At 52.6% G+C, this 25,234-nt stretch overlaps 1 protein-coding gene across 1 annotated transcript; it reads right to left on the bottom strand.

Moving 5' to 3' along the window:
• Positions 1-1,952: 1,952 nt before the first annotated feature.
• On the bottom strand, positions 1,953-24,849 carry OLFM1 (olfactomedin 1). Its single transcript, XM_041406774.1, has 6 exons — positions 24,377-24,849; positions 21,690-21,839; positions 15,710-15,865; positions 13,084-13,303; positions 6,840-6,946; positions 1,953-3,769 (listed from the first exon to the last, which is right to left on the bottom strand). Exons 1-6 carry the CDS (start codon positions 24,524-24,526, stop codon positions 3,095-3,097), a joined length of 1,458 nt encoding a protein of 485 aa, XP_041262708.1. The 5' UTR covers positions 24,527-24,849; the 3' UTR covers positions 1,953-3,094.
• Between the last annotated feature and the right edge of the window lie 385 nt (positions 24,850-25,234).

Genomic DNA, 25,234 nt, shown 5'->3' with positions numbered 1-25,234 from the left:
GTCATTCATCAAAAATCAAAATTCTCTCTAATATCTCATGTAAATCCCCCTTATTTCAGTGTAACCCATTCCCCCTCATCTTGTCATTCATCAGAAATTCCCTTTCCATCAAATCTGTCCCAGCTGTGGAGCTGGAGCTCTGCTGGTGGGGTTGGGAGCAGCTTGGCTTGTGCACCAAGCCCTCCCAAAGGCCTGGAGCAGGGCTTCCCAAGGAAAACCTTGGCAAATATTAACACCACCTAAACACACACACACAGAACTATGGTCAGATGTTCCTCTGAAGCAGCTCACTGACTCCCAGCACTAAATTTGGACCAACAAGCCTCGTGCATCAAATAATGAAGTCATAGGCTATAGAAAGCAATCCTCTGGGACGTTCTTGTCTTTGAGTGGCTCATCCACTTCCAATCTGATCCATACCATTAAGTGTACGGCCATATGGCATCCATTTATAGAATATTGCACTACAGGCAAATAGGACAAAGGTACACCCCTCAAAGCACTTCTCTCATCTCATTAACTCTGGGTACATGTTACACAGGAGCTGCTCCTGCTCTGCTGCCTTCAAGGACATTTTGTGCTCTGGAGCCTTTGTCTTAAATGAATTGCACTCGGAAAATTAGAATCTAAATGTAGCCATGTCCTAAAGCAAACAGCATTATTTTGCCTTTCTGTAATTAGATTTATTTTTGCAGATCGATGTTTTGAAGCAGGCGTGTTCTTTTGTCCTCGACTCCTGTCTAATGACCACACTGACTGCAGGGAATCTGGCACAGGGTGCTGTTGGTGTGCCAGGGTGGGCTGGGCAGGTTTCAGTGGTGCCCTGCCATGGGCTGTGCTCTGCTTGAAACCTCTCCTCAGAAAAGGACACACTGGCTGGGACAAACTCTGTCAACACCTGCAGAGGTCTTGCTGTAAGGTGTGAGGTCCCATTTCCCTCTGCTGTGAGGTTTGGACTCCCCTCTGGTGTGAGGTTTGGGGTCCCATTTCCCTGTGGTGTGAAGTTTGGGGTCCCATCTCTCTCTGGTGTGATGTTTGGACTCCCATTTCCCTCTGGTGTGAGGTTTGGGGTCCCATCTCTCTCTGTGTGAAGTTTGGGGTCCCATCTCTCTCTGGTGTGATGTTTGGACTCCCATTTCCCTCTGGTGTGAGGTTTGGGGTTCCATCTCTCTCTGTGTGAGACTTGGGGTCTTGGAGAGGAACCACCCCCTCATTAGAACATCTTCTAGGATGGAGGACACAAAGCCTGACTGCTGGGACAATAAACCACACCAAAAAGCAATCCAGCACCTGGTACAGCCAGGATTCCCTCCCACTTTTCCACCCTAAAGCCCTCGAGGAGCTGGGCAGGAGCAGTTCCAGTGCAAAGCCCAGCCCTGGTGCCATCATCAGCCTCTGTCCCATCGATTGCAGCACCCCTGGATCTGCTCTAGCTCTTACAACAGCAGTGTGCTGCCCTTCAGTGAGTTTGCACTGAAGAAATACATTAATTAAATAGAAATTACTGCAGGTGCCTTCCTGCTTTTTGGCTTTACAGATTTCTCCTGCACATCGAGGATCAATACTGCTGCCAATTACAGCATGGGTCTCCAGCCCCCCTTTTTGAGCTTCTTGGAGGGAAAAGCACTGCTAAACAGCAAAGTTCTCCACAAAGCTGGCAGTCCAGAGAGCTGGAATTACAGAGTGCAGCAGAGGAATGAGTCCTCAGAGAGCTGTCCCCATTCTGCATCCAGCCAAGGCTTCAGTGAGAGCAGCAGAGCTGACACAGGGCAGGCTCAGCCCCGTGGAACTGCCTGGAACATCTTCACGGGGAGGATTGCTCGTGGTTTAATCCAGCTCTGAGAAACCACACTACACTGGTTTGTTTTTTTCCGTTTTCCCTCCCCAAAAATTCCTGTTCTCCCTCCCCTGCACTGGCTCACTCACACAGAGAAGACAACAAACAAAGCAGGGAAGTCTCCTAATAGTTTTATTGTTCCTTAGATAACTGTGGATAGTACAAAGTTTTCCTCTTAAAAAAAAAATTAATTACCTTCACACTTCCATAAACAAAGCCTCCCATGGGAATCTGCTGCCACAGAATCTCCACGGAAGCGATTTCCAACCACCATAATGCTATGCAGATAGATAACAGTAAGAGAATATTCCTGTAATTATCAACATGAAATTGGTTACCTGTGTATAAGGGTGAACACTGACCTTTTTTTTTTTTTTTTCCTTTTTAGAAACGAAAAAACCATCATTTATTAAATCCAAACTACATCATTGCATTTACAACATTCATTGCATAAACTGGACATACAAAGTTTTGCCACCTCTGGTAAATAACAGACATACATTATACAATATAGTTGCTGAATACATAAGTTTCAAACAATATGGGTACAACAACTTGTTCATAATACATACTTAAACCATCGTGTTTAATAAGTTACTAAGACACAGATCCATGAGCTACTTCGGGTCTCAGCACAGTTAATCTAAGTGACAAGAACACAGTTGAGAGAGACAGTAGCTGCAATGGAAGGCAAAGAAAACTAACCTGTGATAGGTCTTGTTGAGACAGCCAGAGCTCCTCACGGGTCAGCTTTTCCTGCTTTTCCTTTCCACACATCCATCACAGCTGCCCGTGACGCCGGGGGAATGTCCATGCAAGCCGCACACGGAGGAGAGCGAGGCTCCCGAGGGTGAACTTCCAACAGTCATTGCCTTACTGCTTGAGGATGTTCTCTAGGTTTGCTATCAGAACAGAAACAAAACAAAACCCCAAACTGAAGTGGTTCTCTGAGTGCAGTTCCAGCTGCAGGTACACGGTTACTCGTGAGTCTATAACACAGGGCCAGACTTCTAGAAATGTAGAGGTAATGCTGATCTGTCAGGCTTATGCTGAATAATCCTCCATGATGTTGGTCTTAATTTTGGCAGCTGTTTATATGTTTACGTATTTAAAGTATATTTCCTTAATAGCATCTTTTTTTTTAAATTAGTTTCTCCCTTTTTTTCCCTTTTTATTATTATTATTTTTTTTAAATTTTTCACTTTAATTAATTTATTTATTCTTCCCCCTTAAACCCAGTTTCTAACCAAGGCCGGGCTACAACTCGTCGGAGCGGATGACGTGGAAGAGGGTGACGTTGTACAGGATTTGATGCCCGTTATTCCAGGCGTAGAGAGCCCGATCCTTGGGGTTGTAGTCCAACATGGAGATGTGGGAGTACTTGTTCTGGAAGGGGATGTCGATGTACTCGTAGGTGGAGGCGTTGGTCTGGTAGGCGTAGTGCACCTTGGTGCCGCCCGAGTAGCCGTTGGTGACGTAGAGGGTGCCGCAGATGATGAAGGCCTCGCCGGCGCTGCGTTTCGGGTAGCTGGTGTTCCAGGTCTGCAGGCTCTGCAGGGTGTTGGGGTCCAACTTGCTGATGACGATGTTGCCGGCGTTCTGGTTGGTGGCGTAGACGGCCCAGAGCCCGTTCTCGTCCACCATGAGGTCGATGTCGGAGTGGCCGCCCCAGGCGTAGTGGTACATGTTGTTGTAGCCGGCGTAGTCCAGGCTGCGCGTCTTGAGGATGGTCTCCGTCTTCAAGTCGAACCTGATGATGATGTGGCTTTGGTATTTGTTGAAGTAGATGGAGCCGTTGTAGACCACCTGGCCCGTGCCCGACCAGGGGTGGGGCAGGCGGTGGGAGGTGAAGTTGTCGGTGTTCATGAAATCCGCCATGGATTTGTACTCGCGGACGAAGCGGTTGTTGTGGTAGCTGTCCATGTACCAAACCTGCGCAAGGCAAACACGGTGCGGGGTTAGGGATCGCCTCTAACCCTAACCCTAACCCTAACCCTAACCTAACCCTAACCCTAACCTAACCCGGCTGGGAGGGAAATCCACAGCCACGAGTCGTGGAATCGTCATAAAATGGTTTGGAATGGAGATTAAAACTCAGCCCTGCCAAGGACGCCTTCCACCAGAGCAGGCTGCTCCAAATCCCGTCCAATCTGGCCTCGAATCCAGCCAACATCTGTCAGCTACATCCAGAAATAACCCCAATTTCTGGACCCCCAAATCAGCCACAAAATCAACCCAACGGCAAAGCTTTCCCTGGGGGATAACCTGGTATCTCCTTGGCTCAAGTGCTTCCCTGGGAATGCTGGTGGCTGGCACCTCCCTCTCTTCCCGAGGGCAATTAGCAGCTTTTCCCTGGCTAAACCCAGCATTTTCTGTGCTGCTGCTGCTTTTGCTTCCCGCGGTAGCACTCAGTAAATTACAGCAGCTGCTGTGCACAACTCCATTAATTTGGAATGCGGGAGCGAGGGATGCAATCACTCATTGTCAGGCAAATTCAGGCAAAAAGTCCATATTGGTTTAAAAATCATACACTGCTGCATCAAAAGCTTAAAGTGAGGCTGCTGAAATATAAGAGACAAAGACATCTAAATCTTGCTCTGGGTATATTGGGGAGAGATTTTAGATCATCATTTAAGTGCCAGTTCACTGGGGACACTGTCTAGACTCCTTAAAAAAAAAAAAAAAAAAGCTTTTGTTATATGAAACCAATTCTGAGGCAAATGACCAAGCTGTGCAGTTAATATCCACAAGAAATATCCAGCCAGCCACTGACATTCTGGATGCAGTAGCTGCCTGAAAATGAGAGAGCTGCTTTCTGTAAGAGCCATTTAGGAAGGAGAAAAAGTAAATTTAGGAAGGAGAAAAAGTAAATTTAGGAAGGAGAAAAGGTAAATTTAGCAAGAGGGAAGCCTTTAAGGCTGCAGGTTTGGGTGATGTAGTGCAGATTTCTTCTGCAAACCCCTTGCAAAATCTGACAGCTCTGTGTCTGGGGTGTGATCATCAGTCTTTGAGAAGGGCAGCCCAACATTTCGCTGCTGCCTTTGGGAAGTCAACTGGGGTCTCCAAAAACTTTGGAGGGAATTTCAGCCTTCTGTCATTGCCTCCCTGGAAAGGCTGCACAGGTGGGGAATGGATGCTCTGACCCTCAGCCCCAAACCTTGCTGGGCTTGGGGGTGGCTGCAAAAGCACCAGAGAACAGCCAGAGCTGGAAATGAAACTTCAGCTTCAGCTGAACCAGTTTGGGAAATTATAGGGGATATCCAAAACATGACTCTCTCTTTGCTGCTCCCATTTCCTTATCTGGTATTAAAAATTCAACATGCAAATGTGTTGTGCTCGGTTTTCAAAGCCCAGCAGAGCCCTGTGTCACCATGCAGGGACTGCAGGACCCAAGAGCATTCCAAGCTCTGGAAAAGCAGGGATTGATGGATGAACGATGTCCCATCGCAGCAGCTGGCTCTGAGCAACCTCCTGCTGCCCACACACAGCAAGCCCAGCTCTCAGCACCCACCTGCTGCTCCCACGGCACTCACAAATCTCCCCCAGTTGAGTTCTGTGGTTTCCTGACATGGACAAATGATCACAGGAGCACCAAACCCCTCCTGGGGCTCGGGGACTGGAGCTGGAGATGATAAACTGCCCAGCTCTGCCCATCCTCACTTTCCCACTCTGCTGAGCAGCCAATGGAGTTCACTTAATGGTGTGTTCCTAATAAAATTCCCAGCAGGTTTTATATATTAAATACACAGAGAGGCCTGGGAAGCTCCAGCTCCAGTTTGCAGCCTACTTGTACAACAAAAATACGCTGCAGAAAAAGGCATGGCTAAAAAAATACCAAAAAATAGAGGTTTGAGACAAAACTCTCTGAAGACATGGAGGATCTTTAGCATCTGAACCACCAACTTTGCCTGAAAATTGTCTTAGTGCCAAGGGAAGCAGCAAGCACAGCCTGAAGAGGACAAATCTGTCCCCTCTCTTGAGCAAAACGGGACGTGATGTGGGTAAAACCTTCCCATCTCACCTCTAAGCAGGGTTTTATTTGGGCTGGAGGTGAAATTTTGCTTAATAACTGTAAAATATGGAGGTGTTGAATTGGGGAACCAGTGCCAACCAGTTGGCTGCTGGAGGGAAAAAGCCTGACAACTCGAGTCACCTTCAAAGAAACCACCCAGGGGTGACTTCTCCAGAGCATCCCTTGTCCTCTCTCAGCTACAGAGCTGATGCCAGGGCACAGATCCCAAAATAGGTGCCCTGATCCAGCCCTTGCTGGTGCCTTTATCCTTTGAAGGATGCTGCATGCAGGAGGGAATTACAGGCAGCCAAGCTTTCTGCTTTTTGTTTTGTTTTGCTGCCTGCAAATCCTCAGCAAACACTCGAGATATTTTCCATTCCATCAGTCATGGGGAGCTGGGATTGATTTTCAGCCAGTTATTGGCCTCCTACCTCCTTGGGATCAAAATTGAATGGTCTGAATGGAAAAAAAAAAAAAAAAAAAAACCAAAACAAAGCAAAACAAATCTCTCTCTCTCTCTGGCTGCAGTCAGTTAATTCCTCACAGCAATGAAGAATTCCTCACAGCAATGAAGGTGGAGGATGGAGGGCCAGTGCAGGAGATGACATTATCAGAGGGGCTGGCAGCAGAAGAGCAGCAGGGACCAGGACCACAGGTCCCTCTGCTCAGCCCCAGCTCCCTCCTGGCTGCCAAACACAGATTAGAAACCCAAAACTTCCTTTTTTTTTTTTTTTTTTTTTTGCCACACAGACCTCGTGGTGACAATTCTGAGCCCATGGACCCTCATCAATGAGTTCCACCTGCCCAGGAAAGGGAGCGGTGCAGGGGCTGCTCAACTTCTCCTCATCCTCCCTCCCTGGGGGATGCTCAGCTCCTCCTGCTGCCAGCAGAGCCCTGTGGGATGGATGAGGACATTCCCCCGGTTTCCCAGCGCACAGTGATGAATATTCACTGTCCTCAGCCACAGGGGTGATGCTGTCACACTCTTACCTTGTTCTCTCCCTCAGGAGCCAGAGGATCCGTCATCCACGATCCAAAGCGGGACCCCGAGGTTTTAATTGTGATCGGGTCACTTATTCCCGTCAGCTTCCCACAGGCTGGAAAAGAGGGGAAGGCTGGTGAGCACCACGACAGCCCCTGAGGGGCACCGGCACCATCCCACCCGCTCCTCTCTGCCCTGCCGAGGCTCGGTTTAATTACAGGGAACCAGGTCAGGAACAAGTGTCGGATGCTTTTGTTTGTTTCACACCTCTTAATGACAATTGTCCTTATCGCTGTCCCCAAGAAAGGGAGCTTTGCTGCAGCAGCCGAGCTGCGAGTGGCACAGAATGGAGAATGAGAGCAGCAGGCAGGGGGAGGAAGGAGCTGAAGAGCTGCTCTGATCCGGCGGCTGCAGCCAAGATAAAAAGGCAGCCGTGGCAATCCCAGCCCTGCTGGAAACGTGTGTTTGTTACAGGTTATGAAGAGGAGAGAAAAGAGGAAGGTGGAAAATGGCCCACAATATAAATCTCCTCCCTGCAAAGAGCATTTACCAGCTGCTTTCCCTGTTGCCCCTCGTGTTGCACGCTCAGGAGACACTGGTGGATGCTGCAGCCAGCTCTGGGACAGGAACCCTGTCCCTGTCCCTGTCCTGGTGGATGCTCCAGCCAGCCCTGAGACAGGAGCCCTGTCCCTGTCCTGGTGGATGCTCCAGCCAGCTCTGGGACAGGAACCCAACACAGCAGGATGAAGGTGGGAGCATCCTGAGGATCCTGCCCAGCACAGGGATGCGCAGGGCACTGTGAGCCAGGTGTGAGGCACACCCAGGTGCTCCAAATCTGCTGAATTCAGGGAGCCACTTCAGCACCTCGCTGGGTTTTCAAGCCCTAAATATGAGGGGAAGCAGCAGCACCCCTGCTCCAGCTCATTTCCCAGCCCTGGCTCTGTCCCAGCACCTCTCTGGGGCTGCCCATGGATCTGGAATGCTGCAGCCTCTGCACGGAAGGTGCAGCAACATCCCAGTTCCTTTTCCCAACAATATCCCCAAGTTTCAGCAGAGCTGCCACTCTGGTTCTCTGCCTCACCAAAATTTAACCTGAGTGCAGTGAGGAGTGACAGGGGAGGAGATGAAGATGCCTCGGGAGGGACTGGGCTGGTGGGGGATGTCCTGTTGGGCAGGGAGAGCTCATTTAAAACCCAACCACATCCAGGGCAGAGGCAGTGAGGGACAGCCAGCTCCTGAAGTTCAGGAGTTTCCTGAGTTCTCCTTTTGATGTGGGAGCCTCTGGCAGGCTGGGGAAGGGGAAGGTGACAGTGCTGGGGTGCAGAAGCTGCTCTGGGTGCTGTGCTGGAGCTGCACTGCAGTTCCTGCTCAGCAGGACCCAGGGCTGGGCTGCAGGTGGGAGCCCCTGCAGGTGCTGCTGGAACACAGGGAGAGCTCTGCCAGCTCAGGACAAGGTCATCCTGCTCCAAATTACCAAGTAAAATCATGGGATGGTTTGTTATTAGGCACCATTAAAGGTCGTTCAGTCCAGCCCCCTGCAATGAGCAGGGATGTCTTCAACGAGATCAGGTTGCTGTCCAACCTGACCTTCATAGAATCATAGATTTTACACCCTGAGCACTCCCAGGACTCTGCAATCCCTCTCAGCTGCCTCTCTCCTTGGCCTGCTCTCACCTGCATTGTAATTCCTGGTCAGACACATCCACCTGCCTCAGCTCGGAGCTGCGGCCAAAGGGATGCCCTTAGCCCAGGGCACAAAACAGAGGCAGAAATTCCTGATGTGCACCAAGGGCACCATCAGTGCCCCCACAGCCTCCAGACCCAGGCAGATCAAGAGAGGTGCCCCCAAAAAGCAGAGCTGTGCTGAGACACAAGGCACAGGAATTTGCCCTCCTGCCTGCTGCACCCCAAACCTCTCAGCTCAGAGGGAGAGCAAAGAGATGCAATGGGTTAAAATAACAAATTTTAATGTCTTGCAGGGGTCCAGCCTTCCCCTAATCCCAGATCTGCCTTCCATTATCACAGCCCTACATTGCTGTCACTTTATCTCTTCCTCCCATTTCCCTGGAGAGGAGCGTGCTATAAAACCTCATTGATTAAAAAAAAAAAAAACAAAAACAAAAACCAAAAACAAAAACCCCACAACAACAACAAAAAAACAGTTAAAAAAAAAGCAGCAGCAGCTGATAAGGGTAAACCAGTGTTGTTTGCAACATCTCCTACACGTTTAGCTAGAGGCACACACAGCCCAGCTCCTCAGCAGTGCAGGAGGGTTCTCTCTCCTGCTGTAAACCCATCCCAGGCTGCTGGGGGAATTTAGCATGGATTTTGAAGATCCTGAGTTAGCTTTGCTGGGTTTGCCACCCAGGCATGGACAGCTCCAGCCCCTGTGATCCTCACCCACCTGAGGAGGTCCACAGCACACTCAGAGTGTCAGCAGCTGAGCCTTTTGCAAGCCCCCCCTCCTGTCAGATGGGATTCTATGGGAATTCCAGGTCACTCAGGGACAGAAAAAGCATATCCTGCTGCTCACCCAGGAGTCCAGGACAGGGGAAACCTGAGAGGAGCAGGTTTTAGAGCCTCACAGAGGAGCTGCTTTCACTCCTCTTCGCCCAGAGCTATTCAGCTCCTTTCTCCTGGCCACAATCAGCCTTTCCCAAGTGTCCCTCTGCACCCTGCCATGGAATGCATCCCCACACAGCCCCTCCCTTCAGCTGCACGAGGAATTTTCCAGCAGGAGCGGGTGGCACCGGCTCTCCCCTCCTCCCAGGGTGCCACCACCTCCTCTCCAGCTCTGGCTCCTGCCCACAAGTCCTGCCTGGCAGCTCCCAGCAGCTCCTCCACCAACGCACAGGCACCAGCTCCTGCTGGGCTCCGTGGTGCTGCTGCCACAGCCAGGATCCTGCCCTGCTCCAGCTTCCCAGGAAGCCAAGGACTGACCCCCATCCCAATCCCAATCCCAGCCCTCCAGGGCAGGGATGGCCCTGTGGCAGCTCAGTTCTGCCTGGGTCTTGCCTCTGTTGCCTGGTTAGGAACACCCCATCCCAAAATTATCAGGGATGGGGCTCCATCCCCATCCCAAAACCATCAGGGATGGCCCCATCCCAAAACCATTAGGGATGGCTCCATCCCCATCCCCAAACCATCAGGCTCCATCCCCATCCCAAAACCATCAGGGATGCCTCCATCCCCATCCCAAAACCATCAGGGATGGCTCCATCCCATCCCAAAACCATGAGGGATGGGACTCCATCGCCATCCCAAAACCATCAGGGATGGTCCATCCCATCCCCAAACCATCAGGCTCCATCCCCATCCCAAAACCATCAGGGATGGCTCCATCCCCATCCCAAAACCATCAAGGATGGGACTCCATCCCCATCCCCATCCCAAAACCATCAGGGATGGCTCCATCCCCATCCCTGCACCAGGATTTTCCCCAAGGAAATCTCGTCCTGCCTGAGTTCAATTCCCCCTAGATCCAAGGATTGCCAAGCCCTGCACTTCCTCTTAGGAACATTAATGGAAAGGCTAAAATCCCTGTATAAATAGGGATCTTTAGGAGTGTAAACAGAAACACAGATTGAAGCTGCCATTATTGATTTTTTTTTCCCCCTCCACACACATGCCAGGGTCAGGAACTGTTTTCACTATTGATCCATCAATAATGCTTAGGAAACCCAAAACGCAAAACAGGACCTTGGCTAAGGAAAAGGCACTGCCAAGGCTCAGAGCTCCCTGGGAGAGGTGAGCTGGGTGGGAATGTGGCACATCCCTCCCCTCCCCTTGGCTGTGCGTGTTGCAGCAGCTCCCTGACCCTGTTTGGGGCACACACACTCCAGGGGAGCAGCAGAAAAACCTTTCTCCCAGCTAAAACCTTCTCCTTGAGACATCAGCGAGCCCAACTGAGCAGAAAACCTGCAGCCAAGTGAAATCCTCAGCAATCAGGGCCTCATTGTGTGGCAGCAAAGCGTTTGTAAGGCTGTTATCTGAATTTAACTCAATTAGCAACCATTTCCAGTGGTTTACACACCAGAGAGATAAACAGCATTGGAAATTCAATCCGTGCTGTTTCTTTTAAGTGACCAAATAAATCAGCTTCCCAGAGCGAGCAGCAAATCCTCTGGGATGAGCCTTTGGGAGGCACAGAATCCATCTCTGTGAGCGCCCAGGGCTGCTGCAAAAGAGCTGCCCTGACCCCAGAGAGAGAGCAAGGGCAGCAAGAAGGCAAAAAGCCCAGGTAAAGACTCAAAAAGATTTTAAAAAACACCCAGAAGTTCCTAGACAAGGTGACCTGCAAGAGCTCAGCATCCCTGCCTGCCTCCTTCTTACCTGGGCTGCTGGTCCCAGCTGGACCTGAGCGTGAAGGGATGGGATGAGCAGGAAGGGTTAATGGTCCAAGAGCAAATCCTAATCTTTTGGAGCCCTGAATGGTTTGGGAACGACTCCTTAAAGCCTGCCCAGGGTCAGTGGGAGGATTGTCCCAGCTTCCCTGGTTGGAGAGAGCTGTGGGGGCCAGGATGGCTTTGTTTAAAGAACTGTCTCAAATCCCTGCTCCTGCTGCTGCTCCCTCCCCCTGTGACCCACAGCTCCTCCTCTTCTTCAAGAGATGGGCTGAAGGCTCTGGGTGCAGCAGGGGGACCCCTCCTTGGGCACTTTCTCCTCTGCCTTCAGCAGGGGAGGGATGAGAGGATCCATTTGCAGGGGATGTGGGGCTGCCAGGAGGTCTCTGTGTGCCCTTGGTCCACCCCACCCTCCTGGGCCTGTTCTCCTTTCTTATCTTTCCTTCTTACCTGTTCATCCTTCCTTATCTTCCCACCTTCTTCCTATTCTGCCCACCTGATAAAGCTCCAGGAATTAGGGACCAAGTCACTCCAGCCCATTCCTGTCCCCATTAGGCTTTCAGGGGGAAGTTCAAGAGGTTGAGGGCAAGGTCAGAATTTCCCTCCTTGCCCAGCCCTGCTGCCCTCCCTGTGACCATCACGGGCTGAGGGGAGGGAAAACAGCAGGGGCAGAAAGCCCCAGCTTGTCCTGCTCTCAAACCAAACCTGGGGCACCACCACTCATTAATTAATGAGAAATCAAACTCTGATCTCTCTTGGCCAGGGGGGTTTTACCTGTCCCAGGGGTACCCCGGTGCCTGACTTGTTCAAATACTCTGAGCATCCACACTGAAATGGGAATTTTACTCTCTGGGTGAGATGGAGCCTGCAAGGGATGTCCAAGGAACCAGAGGATGGAAATGCAGAGGGAATGGAGGGGAGGTGGCTGCTCACAGTGTGGAGGCATCTAGAAACAAGCAAAAGCAACCCCAGCAGCAGAGCCAAGAGAGAAACAAAGCGTTACCTTGCCAAGGATATCAAGCGCTCAGAAGAGATCTGATCTTCCGTGAAGTTACCTGAGAGTGTAATTTCGTATGTGCTACCAAAATAGACTGCAGAGCAGTTAATGTGTTTGGATTATCTAAATGGCGTGGCAAGAAAGTCAATAATGGAAGGAGAAATTAAATCAAGTCAGAGCTGGCCCAACAAATGGTGCAGAGAGTCCTTGCAGCTGTGGAAGGCAGTGTTTGGGGTCACGCGTTGGGTTTGGGGGCAGCCGAGCCTCCCCACAACAGCCCCAGGAGTTTCAGTCAATTCAAACCCTCTGGATGAGATCAGAGATGAATCCCTGGTGGTTTAGCAGCAGCCTGGTGGAAATGGCTCCCTGCTCCCTCGGGGAACGGGAGAGGGAGGATCCCCATCCCGCGCAGCGGCAGGACCACACCGCGCCCCAGCTCCTCATGCTCTGCTCCGGGGGGATTGGCAAGATGCAAAAATAAGAAAGGAAACCGAGGGAAACCGAGGCACAGCCCCACACCCCCCACCACGAGCAGAGCCCTTTGCTGACGGACCAGGTCCAGGGATGCAGAAGCAAAAGGGGTGCAAGTGTTGGCTTTGCATAAGCGTGAGCTGCCACTTATGCAAGCGCCGCCCACACGCCCGCTCCCTTTTCGGGGAGAGGAGAGGAGGATCCTGAAGCGCTCACACCACGAGCAGCATTGCCCCTGCCAGTAATCCTGGGCAGGACTACTCCCAGGAGGAATGTTCCTGGTGGCATCACTCTTGGCAGGATCGCCCCTGGCTGTGTGTGGAGCTCATCCCTCGCGGCCGGGCACGGCACCAGATGTCCAGCGGGGCATCTCTGCCTCCGGCCGGGATGCGTGCGTTGGCGCCGGTGGCCTTGGAGCCACCGTGGTGGTTCTGAGCCTACCTAATTTTTGCATGCATGCACGAAGCCTTTCTTCAAGATTTGACACTCTGTTCTGAAGCTCTTCGTAGTCATAGGCGCCAATCTCCTCCTGGAGTTCGTTTAGAACTGACGTCAGATTCTGGACCTCCTCTTTAAACTGCAATACCAATTTGGCATCGGCTTTGTACTCTTCCAACACTGGTATCAAAGGCCTAAGTTCCTCCATTTTCGCTTTTATTGCCTGCAAGGTTAAAATAAGCTCGGTTCAGTGCTATGCGTGCAAAAATCTGCAACACTCTGCCTTGACCTGGGTGCTTCCTATGGGAGCGAAATGTTCACATATCCCACAATTATTAGCATTAAAATTAGCTCAATTATTATTTTTTGGTCCGAATGATGTCTTGGCAAGAACATATTAAACAGGCTGCAGAACACCAAAATATTTGGGAAAGGCCTTTATTTGTCATTTTTAGAATGCAACATCTTAGGGTTACATGCTTCAGATCACATACACAAAGAGTTGTTGTTTTTTTTTTTCTTTTTTTTCTTTCCAAAAAATAAAAGAAAATAAGATATATATGCATTGACAAGGGTTTCAAACTATTCATGAAATGCATCTACAATTGCATGCAAAGGAAGATCTCGGTTGTGTGGTTCAAGGTTCCTTAGTGAGATATGGTGCTAATTTGGAAAATAATCAAAAAAATCAATGCATGGTGCAAAATGCTCTGTGGCCCTCTTTTCATGGTTACATGGGAGTGAACTGCTTCTTCAGTCACTGCAGCATTGAAAAAACTTGCTTTTTAGTTAGCCCTGTAAGCAAGAAAATGAAATACTGTTGAGGATCTAGCTCACTAACCTGCCTTATATAGATAGCCATTCATAGACAAATACTCTTACGGCACTAGAGAGAAAAAAACCAACACAAGAGCTCCAAAGCACTCACAGTTTAATGCTGGCATTAGCAGGAACAAAATGCTGTGGCTGTTCTTTCAAATGCTGCTTTGGCAGCAAATTAGACAAAAATTCCTCACTGGTTTCAAGCACGGAACAGAAAAATAAAATTCATTATCAGATGAATTTTGCAGAAATGATTTTTTTTTTCTTTTTTTACTTTTTTTTTTCTTTTTTTTTCTTTTTGCTCATTTAAAGGCTCAGAATGCAGCATTTTGTTGCAGATGCTTTGCTCCAGCAGCTAATGAGTAGACATTAATATGCATGCACCTACCCGTTAATGAAGCGTGTTAGAACACCCAAAATCCCTGGTGCTGCTCAAATTACAGTGGCCAAGCTCCCAGCACCCAGGGCTGTGACATCTGCCTGTGTCCTGAAGCTTTTTGGGGCTGAACAGGATCAGGAATTCCTCCTCAGCCTCCTTCCCATCCATCCCCTCCTATTTAAGCCACAAGGATTTTTCCCTCCTGTGCTTTGCACGTGGGGAATGTTTTAATTTTATTTCATTTAAAGTTCCCTGGCAGGCAATGGGGAGGGTTGAACTCATCAGAACGGTGGAGGGGAGAAAACAATAATAACTGAAATAAAGAAATAATTAAATAAAAGAAACTCATGCTCAAGTCTTTCCATCCAGACTGCAGAGCTAAATTTAGGGTCCTGCGGTAACTGGAGATGGGGAGCGGAGGAGGTGGAGTTGGTGAAAAGTTTTAAGAACCATCTTCCCAGCTTTTTATGAGATAATCATGGTATTTCAGTATTTAGCATTAAAAAAAAAATCTGCTTTAAAATACCAGCCAGCTGCCTGCAAATGAGGGTGGGAATCAGCTGGGTGGCTGATCAGAAAGTCCCCAAATTCCACCAGAAATCTTTCCTGTTTGATTTTTTAGATCTATTAACCCACAGCACTGCTGAAATTTAAGATTCCAGTATTGCTCAGAACATTTTTTTTTTGCAATTTCATTCATCCTCAAGCAACTTCCTGAGGGTTTGGCCACTGCTCCCAGTGCCAGCTGCACTCCAGAGGCTGCAGCTCCTCTCCCCCTCTGCCCAGCACCAGGACACCACACAAAACCCATCAGAAGGTGCTGCCTCTGCTGCCAACACCCAAAATTGGACAAAATCCTGGAGATGTGCAGGTCGCCAGCCTGAGGACAGCTGCAATAATTGTATTTTTGGGGTATTTTTTCAGCGGGGGGTGATGTTTGATTGATGAACTCCTTTCTGCAGCCACCCCCAGGGGAGGTGGGGTTTGGTGAGTGCCCACTGTGGTTTGCCACGTGCTGCAGGAATGCAAAGAGAGCCCCAGTTCGTGGTTTTTTTTGTTTTTTTTACAAGAAACGGGTGCTGGGCATGGCATGGAGAAGCTGCCTGGCGACAGAGGGGAACCCACCTTGCCCAGAGCTCACCCAGAGCTCGGGTGTCTCCCTGCATGGAATCACCCCCTGATGGAATCACCCTGCACCGCCCTATTTCGGGCACCGGGCTGGGCGTGGGAACACAGGGATTTGTGCTTTTACCCTGAAACAAGATGCAGGGCTGAGGATGTGAGGCCACAGCCTGGATCTGGCTGTGCTTTGGGCAGGAAGGACCCCACAGCTGGGCTCCCCTGATGGCAGCCAGGGCCACAGTGCCCGTGCCCATCCCCGCAATTCCCTGGCCACAGCTCCTGTAGCAGTTTGGAAATCAGACCTACCTTAAACTGCCTTGCCAGGTGCTGCTTGTGGCTTTCTTCCACTTGCTTAAATTTGGATTCCAGTCCCCTCATCTGGTTTTCCATCTTCTCCACGTACTGTAGGTCTCTCTGAGTCCTCCTGTCCAACACCTCTATCGACTGGGACATGTTTTGCACCTGCCAAACGAGAAGGGACTCATTAAGAAGGTGCTGCCAGCAGCGAGGCAGCCCCCCTTGCATCCCAGGGCTGACCTTTCCCACAAGCTCAGCACAGCTAAAGGGCAATCAGCCCATGCATTATTTACTGCCTCATCAACAGCAGCTCCCAGATTACCACCCCGTGCTCTAAAACACGGCGAAACCCGTTTCATAAATGATTTTTTTTTTTTTTTTCTTCTGCAGAAAAGAACTCAGCAATCTGAGGGGTGTAGTTGAGGTTAAACTCAGGCTGGCCTCTCTGACAGGCACCTGCTGTGGCTCAGAGGTGACAGCAGCACACCTGGCTGGCAGGATTCTTCAGAAAAGAACTCGGCAATCTGAGGGGTGTAGCTGAGGTTAAACTCAGGCTGGCCTCTCTGACAGGCACCTGCTGTGGCTCAGAGGTGACAGCAGCACACCTGGCTGGCAGGAAAAGCTTCAGCCCCGGCGCGCATTTCCATCTCCTCGTGAGCGCAGACCTCAGTCCCCGCCAGCAGAACTTCATTATCCACCCAGCCTGCTCCAACAGCACCTGCCACAACAAACCCAGCGGCAGGGAGGGCACCCTGGAGCCGGGGAGCACCGGGCATGGCTGGTACCCCAGCGGTGCCCTGCTCTCCAGGAGGTTCGGCTGCGGAGCCGAGCGGTGCCGCATTCCCGCGCCGAGCCCATCTGGCCTCGCCAGGGGAATGATGCAAGGAGCTTGGCTGGGCTCACGGTGAGAAAAACGAGCTGAAGGTGTGAGGAGGGGAGGGGAACGCCAGCGAGGCTGACCTGATTTTGAAGGTTGGCTGCCATCTGATTTATTAAGATATTCCCTCCTGTTTTCCAGGCTGGGAGAGGTGGAACGGGCTCTGACGTCAGCTCCTGTTTAGCACCCAGCCGTATTTAAGGGCTCTGCTGCGGGGCCGGACGTGTTTGTCCCACGGTGGGGACGTGACAGGGCTCAGCCCACGGGTGCTGCTCCTGCCACCGCCACGTCACCCCAGCAGTGCCACCGCCGCGATGACGTCCGTGGGTGAAGTGAATCAGGCACCCAGCCTGCTGCTGCTGCTGCTGCTGCGTCAGGGCCTCGCTCCGGAGCCAGCCTGCTCCATCCTGATTCTGTCCTGCTTCCAGCCTGTTCCATCCTGCTCCCAGCCTGCTCCATCCTGCTCCATCGTGATTCTGTCCTGCTTCCAGCCTGCTCCCAGCCTGCCCTTACCCTGCTTCCATTGTGCTCCCAGCCTGCTTCCAGCCTGCTCCATCCTGATTCCAGCCTGATCCCAGCCTGCCCTTACCCTGCTCCCATCGTGCTGCCAGCCTGCTTCCAGCCTGCTCCATCCTGATTCTATCCTGCTTCCATCCTGCTTCCAGCCTGATTCTATCCTGTTTCCATCCTGTTCCCATCCTGCTCCCAGCTTGATTCTATCGTGCTTCCATCCTGATCCCATCCTGCTCCCAGTCTGCTCCATCCTGCTTCCAGCCTGATCCCATCCTGCTCCATCCTGCTCCCAGGCTGCTTCCAGCCTGATTCCATCCTGCTTCCAGCCTGCTCCCATCCTGTTCCCATCCTGCTCCCATCCTGTTCCCATCCTGCCGGGCTGTGGGTCCTGAGCCAGCCCATCCCCGTGGATCCGCTCCCCGGATGGATGGCTGCCACATCCGCTCCCGTCTGCGTCCTCACCGCAGCCAAGCTGGCGTGGGGAAGGAAGGAGTGGTGAAAATCCCACATTTCCTCTGGCAGATCCCACATTTCCTCTGGCAAATCCCACTGTGGTGGGCTGGGACTTACCTGGAGTGGCAGAGCGAGGGCACGGCGGGACACCCGTGTGGGGCAAATGCCAACTGTGCCCCTCCAGCTTGGAAAAACCATCACAGAGCCCGCTGCTCATGCAGGATGACACTGAAACTATTGCAGGGATCTATTAAAAATGTATGGATGACCTGTATGGCAAAGGCCAACAGGCTTTGGAGTGTTCTGTACAACTGCTCCGGGGGCCAGAGTGTTCCTCGGCAAAGGTGAAGCTATTTGTGGTCTCTGAGCCTCAGAGATGAACCAGCAGCACCCTGACCTCCCCAGGATGTGCTCAGGGAGGTGTGAGGAGCAGGGAAGTGCAGAACAAGGTTTGGAGGAGAAAAGAGCAAACCTGAGCTCAGCCTGAGCCTGGTCAGCTCCCGTTAAGCTGTGCCTGCTGCTGGGAATGTCAGCTCTCAGTGGGTGTTAATTCACCTGGGCTGCATGTGGAGGAGTTTGAAGACCTCTCTGTGCCTTGAGGCAGGAGAAGAGAAGCCTTAGACAAGCATGGCTGGGCTGCCAAGCTACTTTTATTCCAGTTATCCAGCCTATCCCTCGAGTTGAGCAGCAGAATGGTTGCAAGGAGCAGAGAGAGGGATGACTTGTAGGGCTCATGCAAAATGAATCCCATTTATTCCACTAGTGCCTAACCCCAGCTGCAAATAATCAGAAAAGAGCATTTCTGTAATGACAGACCAATACCTGAGTCTGCTGAGTAAAATTTTGGGAGGCTCCTTAGGCTCTTTCTCAGGTGTGGGAGGGGAGAGACACCCTCTGCTCTCAGAGCATCTCGCCCAGGCTGCTGCCCTCAAACACCTCTGGAACGTTTCTGCTCCTCCCTGAAGCACAGGAAAATCACCTCCTCACGTGCCTCTGCACAGAGATGCCTCAAACGAGCTGCTGTGCCATTCTGGGGTGGATTTCACAAGCCCAGAGTGGGTATTTGTTGCCTGGCCAGATTTGTAGGGAGTGAGCCTGAGGTCCCTGTCAGCCCCAGCAGCTGAGGATCTGCCTGCCTTCCCTCATTAGCATATTATGCCCTTGATCCAGCAAAGTGCTTTGGCACATGATTAGGTTTCAATGAGCCTGTTGGAGCTCAGGCTGAAGCATGTACAGAAGTGCTCTAATGAACTCAGGCCCAAGGATAGTGCCTCTTAAATTCCCTCAGCTCCATCCATCAGCTGCAGTCCTCAAACATCGCCTGAAAATGCTTTTTGCCTCCTTTCTCAGCCTGAAACCTCATTTTCATCAAGATAATGTGAGACAGATACCTCTGGCTGTCTGGGGGGAAAGAGTTATTTTTAGCAGTTGAAATAGGAAATTAATACAAATGAAGCTTCCAGTGCTGCTCTTGTCATCCTTGTTTGAGGAGCTGATTCACAATTAAAGCAGAGTCACAGGGAGTCAGTATTGGCCTGATGACCTCAGTGAGGTTTGTAAGGTCAAATCCAAGGTTTAAACCCTGCTCAAGCTTCCCTGTGGATCTGCCTTTCCTGGCAGCTCCAAAAGGGCTGTGCTGAGTCCAGCTCTGGGGTTTCAGCTGGGATGAACTTCAGCCTTGGGGAGCTGCACAAACTGATGGAGCAACAGCAAGAGGAATCTTGAGGGAGATTTTCAAAGTCCAGGGGAAAAATCAGCAGAGAAATGGACTCAGCTGATGGTTCAGGAAATGAAAAGTTCATCTGATAAGGTCTGCAGGACGCAGTGATGTCACTGTCCCCCTGCACACACCTGAGTGACCATCAGAGGAACAAAAAGAATTGTTAAATCTGGAAATCAGCACTGGCTGAGAGAAAGGTTTGGCAGGAAACCAGAAATGGTTTCACCAGCACAGGAGGAAGTTGTCCTCGACAACAGGGCCAGAGCAAATAAACAACTACATCAATCAATCAAATTCTGTTTGGAGATCAAACACAATCTGATGATGAGCAGGACAGAGGTGATGCCTTGGTTTGGGTGCAGTCCAGGCTCTGGACTCAGCACCTGCCACGTGTGAGGCTGGGAGGGCTCGGTGCAGCCCGGCCAAGGATGAGCTCAGACAGCTCGAGTGTCAAACCACGGGCTGAACACTCTGTGCAGCCCTGGCTGCCCTCCCCTCCCCTCTTTAACCTGCCAGGATGCCCAGCACTCCTTCCCAGGCACAGGAACTGCAGTTCCTACACAGATCCTCATCCCCATGAACCTATGGTGGATGGATGGATGGATGGATGGATGGACGGACGGATGGGATCCACCCCATGGGTGGATGCCAGCTCTGAACCTGAACATTCCAAAAGATTCTGCATGGAGATTTCCCAGAAGATGCTATAATTGCTTTGTGTACACACACACACGCAGCTGATGCCTTGCAACATCATTTCCATGGGTGAATTCCACGGACGGATGGGATCCACCCCATGGGTGGATGCCAGCTCTGAACCTGAACATTCCAAAAGATTCTGCATGGAGATTTCCCAGAAGATGCTCTAATTGCTTTGTGTACACACACATGCAGCTGATGCCTTGCAACATCATTTCCATGGGTGAATTCCACGTCTGCTCCTTGGAAAAGCCAAACACAATTTACCTCCTTGACACATTGTGCTGCTTCCTCTGCTGCCAGGGAGGAACCAGGAGCTGCAATTTTCCCCCATCACAAAGCCAGGGTTAGAATGCCAGCTGTGGGAAGGAGTTTTCAGGATTGAAATCCTCCATGGGAAGCTGGAAGCTCTGCCCTGCAGTTGTTTGCACCTCCAGGAATTATCAGCTCAGCCTCCATCAAGAGCAGATGTCTGGCACTAAGAGCCTATTCCTTATTTTGGGGTTTTTCATATAGGTTAGCGTGGGAGTGAGATGCAGCCGGATTAGCAGGCAGGTAACATATCCCACAACACATGCCCAGAAATCCTGCTCCTCCCTCACTTTTTCTCCATTGGCAGCCAGAGAGCTGCATTAAAAAAAAACCCCACTGAGAACCTCCACCCTCCTGATGTTATCCCAGGCCTCCCATTCCCAACTCCTGCCCGTCAGCAGAGGGCATTGGGTCAAATCCTGATTGTTTAGAGTGGATGAGGAGCTCTGGGAGCACCTCTGAGCTGTTCATAAATCCTGCTGCCTCTCAGGAGCAAACACACCCAGGGCGTTATTGCTGCGAGAAAGAAAAGCCTGACTTGGGATTATTTTTAGCAGCCTCTGACAACCCAAAGAATTGTTTTAGGGCTGAATGTTTCCTGGCTGGCTTTATTGTCCTCAGCACATGGGGAAATCAGTTAAGTGGAGGTTTAATATTGTTAGAGGGAATTAATACAGCAGCTTTCCCCAAAGCAGCAGGATGAAAATTCTTTTGTCATGCACGGCACAGGCCAATATAGCATTAGGGGATGGGGTTTAATTATATATCCAGCACAGGAGCCAGCTCATATTTGCAAGAGAAGAGCACAATTTCACATGAAACAGCATTTCTTCACTGAAATCTATTATCTGGAAAATTCCTTGTTATTGGGGATGTTTCCCTAATGAGATTTTTTGATCTTTTTGGACAGCAGAGTATTAAAAACTAATCAAGAGGATGTCAGCGTTAGGCAGAAAACCACTGAGTGTCATCTCTGTGCTACCTGCTGGTGACAGCTTGCAGGGTTTTACTTGACCTTTTCAATACTACCCTGCCTAGGAAAGCTTGGCTTTGGGCTTTTAATTCTCTCTCCTCTCCTGTTGCTGAGTCTGCTCTGAAACTGCTTGTGCCAACAGAATGAAAAAAGGGGATTTTTTAAAAAAAGTTTTTAATTTTTTTTTTAAAGAGATATGGTTCAATATTGGTGCTTTGATCTCAGCACTTTTCCCTTGACCTCAGGCCGGGCTCTCCTCTCTGAAAACACTTAAGAGATATTTCTCCTCCTGCCTGCAGCTGGTAATTCCCCACTACACACACACAGGGACAGGTACACATGGAAAAACCATCCCAAGGGGTCTTCCCTGGAAGCCAAGGCTCAGCTCAGGTTTCTACCCCACCAAACCAAAGCACTTTTGCCAGCAGGGGCCAAGCATTACCTTTTCTAGGAGTTGTCTCAGCTGCTTTGTCCTGGCATCACGCGAGCACATCGTCTGCTGAGGTGCCACCACTGTGCATATACAACGTCCCTCGCTGTCCTGGGCAGAGCTGTACACCTGCCAGCTTTCCTCTGGGTTGGTAGGCAACACCTAATTAACACAGGGAAAGATGGGTTAATTAACCAGGGGAGGCCTGGCAGGGCTGTGGGAGGTGAAGGGGGATGAGGATGTGGCAGGGAGTGGAGCTGTGCTGGAGGCTCCTCCGAGGGCCCAGCTGGCAAAATTCACTTGGAATGCAAAAATATGGATTGGGGACGAATCAGAGAAGGGTCTGAAAAGGAGAGCAAGAGCTGAAAGCACGAAGGCAACGCGAGTGGGAAAGCGTGGACGCAGGGAAACAGTGAAAATTCCGGGTGCCGGGGCGGGGAGCCCTGCCCTGCTGCGGAGACAGAGCGCTCGGCTTGTCCTTAACAGCGGGACAGGGACGTGCCCGAGCCACCAGGGAGGGCACAGCGTCCTGCCGAGGGCTGAGCTCTCTGCAGAGCCCGCCCGGCTCCGGCTCCGGCCGCCGGAGATGCGCTCGGCTGAGCGCACGGGCACCGAGAGGGACAGACAGACACCCCGAGGGATGGACACCCCTAGGGACGGACACCCCGAGGGATGGACACCCCGAGGGATGGACACCCTGGGGTACAGACACCCCTAGGGACAGACACCCTGAGGGACAGACATTCCGAGGGACAGACACCCCGAGGTATGGACACCCCTAGGGACAGACACCCCGAGGGACGGACACCCTGGGGTACAGAAACCCCGAGGGACAGACACCCTGAGAGACGGACATCCCGGGGTTCAGACACCCCGAGGGACAGACACCCCGAGGGACAGACACCCTGAGAGATGGACACGCCGGGGTTCAGACACCCCGAGGGACAGACACCCCGAGGGACAGACACCCTGAGGGACAGACACGCCGGGGTTCAGACACCCCGAGGGACAGAGACCCCAAGGCACGGACATCCCGAGGGACAGACACCCCAATATACGGACACCCCAATGCACGGACACCCCCAGGTACGGACACGACACCCCGATTCCGTCCCCCCTCTCTCTGCCACGTTCCCGGCCATGAGGAGCTTCCCCCGACAATCGCCTCGCTTCGTTCCAGGCAGGGGAAGCCCGGAGCCGAGCCCCGTGCAGAATGCCAGCAGGGATGGGATGCAGTCCTGCGGGCACGCCGGGGAATGGAGCACACCCCAAACACAGCGCATTGCCCTCTCTGCTCTTAATTTTCCTTCGGTCTCACGGCATAATCCATTATTTAATCCCAACCCAGCCTCGGAGCACTTTGAAGGTGTCACCGTGTCCCCAACCAGAGGGGAAACGTTCTTTCCACCGTTTCACTACAGAACAAATCACCTTGCAAATGCCCACGGTGACAGACATGCCCAGGCGGACGCACAATTGGATTCCCTGAGCTAAAACAAGCGGGGGAAAAAAATAAGACTAATAAATGGATCTCATAAACCTTGACAACGTGGGAAAAAAAATAAAAAATTCCCAGCTTCATTCACTGAGCAGCACAACCACTACACGGAATACTCCGGGAGCAGCAGAGCTGCAGTAGCGGCGCTCTGTCAGAAAGCACGAGCGTGCAGCCTGCAGGAGAAAGGTGCCCGATTTTCCCTGCTCAGGGAAGGCAGACAGACAGACTGGAATGATTTTCCCAGCCATCCCCAAAGTGGGAAGCTCAGGCACTGCCCCAGCTCTCCAGCAGAGCGGGGACAGGGGATGTCCAGCCCCGCACGGCTGCGTCTCCATCGCAGCGAGGGCGGATCGGGGAGGGAGGGCAGCGGAGGAGCCTCCCGGGACTCGCACCCGCTTCTCCCGGCGGCTTTTACAGCGGCCACGAGGGAAACTTTGCATCCCTTTGGCTGCAGGGACGATGCGGGGAGGCAGCGGAGTCGCGCCCAGGCAGGAACGAGGGATGGCTGAACTAGAGGAGAGGAGGGGAGAGGGAGAGACGCTCTCCGCACCGTCACCCCCATCTCCTGCCAGCACCCCCTGTCCCCTCAGCGCCACATCCCCGCTCCCGCAGCACCGCGGGGACACTTGGCCGCGATGTCCCCGAGGGGCGGCGATCCTGCCCCGACCGCGGGATCCTGCAGCGGGGACCCTGCCGGCCACGGGGACACCTGGGCAAGGAGAGATGTGACAGGCAGGCGGGGAGGGACTGGGCGGCAGCGGGGAGCAGCCGCAGGGATGCTCCGGGATGCGGGGACACTCCGGGGAGCTGGGATGCTCCGGGATGCGGAGACACTCCGGGGAGCTGGGATGCTCCGGGATGCGGGGACACTCCGGGGAGCTGGGATGCTCCGGGATGCGGAGACACTCCGGGGAGCTGGGATGCTCCGGGATGCGGGGACACTCCGGGGAGCTGGGATGCTCCGGGACGCTGGCATGCCCCGGGAAGGGAGATGCTCCGGGATGCGGAGACGCTCCGGGAGGCTGGGATGCCTCGGGATGGGGGATGCTCCGGGATGCTGGCATGGCCCGGGATGCGGGGATGCTCCGGGATGCGGGAACGCTCCGGGAGGCTGGCTGGCATGCCCCGGGCTGGGGGATGCTCCGGGAGGCTGGCATGCCCCGGGCAGCCCTCCCCGCGCCCCGCAGCCCCCCGCACTTACTCCCGTGCTGCGGTCCAAGGTGCCGCCCGTGGCCGCCGTGAGTTTGGTGGTGTTGAGCCCCACGAGGGAGGGCAGCGTCTGCGACATCCAGTTGGTGATCATGGCCATGGTGCTGAGGACGACTCCAATCTTGAGTAAAGGCACAGACATGTCTGCGGGGGGGGGCGGCAGGCACCCTTCATTCTGCACCGGCGCCGGGCTCCATGCCGCTGGGTTCGGGCTGCGCCAGCCGCCCGGCCGCCGCCGCCGCTCGCCGCCGGCCCATCGTCCTCGTCCTCCGCCGCCCCGCCGCCCTGCCCGGTGCTGCCGCTGTGCCCGCTGTGCCCGCTGTGCCCCGGTGCAGCCGCAGCGAGCGGGGCTGGCTCCCTGCGCCCGCCGCCGCCGGGCGCGCCCCAGCCGGAGCGAGCGGCTGCAGGAGGCGGAACCGGGGCGGGACGGCACCGGCAGGGGCGGGGAGAGCCCCAGCGGCCGGGGACACTGCGGTGGGCGACACCGGGAGAGGGAGGGGACAGCCCAGTGCGGGGAGGGAGGGAGGGGAGGAAAGGTTTGGGGAGAAGGGAGTGGGAGGGGAGGTTTGGGGAAAGGGGAGTGGAGGGATGGGAGGAGGAAGAGAGATGGAGAGGAAAGGTTTGGAGATAAAAGATGTGGGGATAAAAGATCTGGGGGAGAGGAGAGGAGAGGAGAGGAGAGGAGAGGAGAGGAGAGGAGAGGAGAGGAGAGAAATTACGGGGAGGAAAGATTTGGGACAGGGAAGTGGAGGGAAGGAGAGAAAAGAGATTTGGGGAGAAAAGGTTTGGGGAGAAGGGAGTGGGAGGGGAGGTTTGGGGAAAGGGGAGTGGAGGGATGGGAGGAGGAAGA

The sequence above is a fragment of the Onychostruthus taczanowskii genome, unplaced genomic scaffold (assembly GCF_017590055.1).
Source record: "Onychostruthus taczanowskii isolate IOZ18803 unplaced genomic scaffold, ASM1759005v1 scaffold25, whole genome shotgun sequence".
Taxonomy (NCBI): Eukaryota; Metazoa; Chordata; class Aves; order Passeriformes; family Passeridae; genus Onychostruthus; species Onychostruthus taczanowskii.
This window is presented reverse-complemented; position numbering and strand designations above follow the sequence as displayed.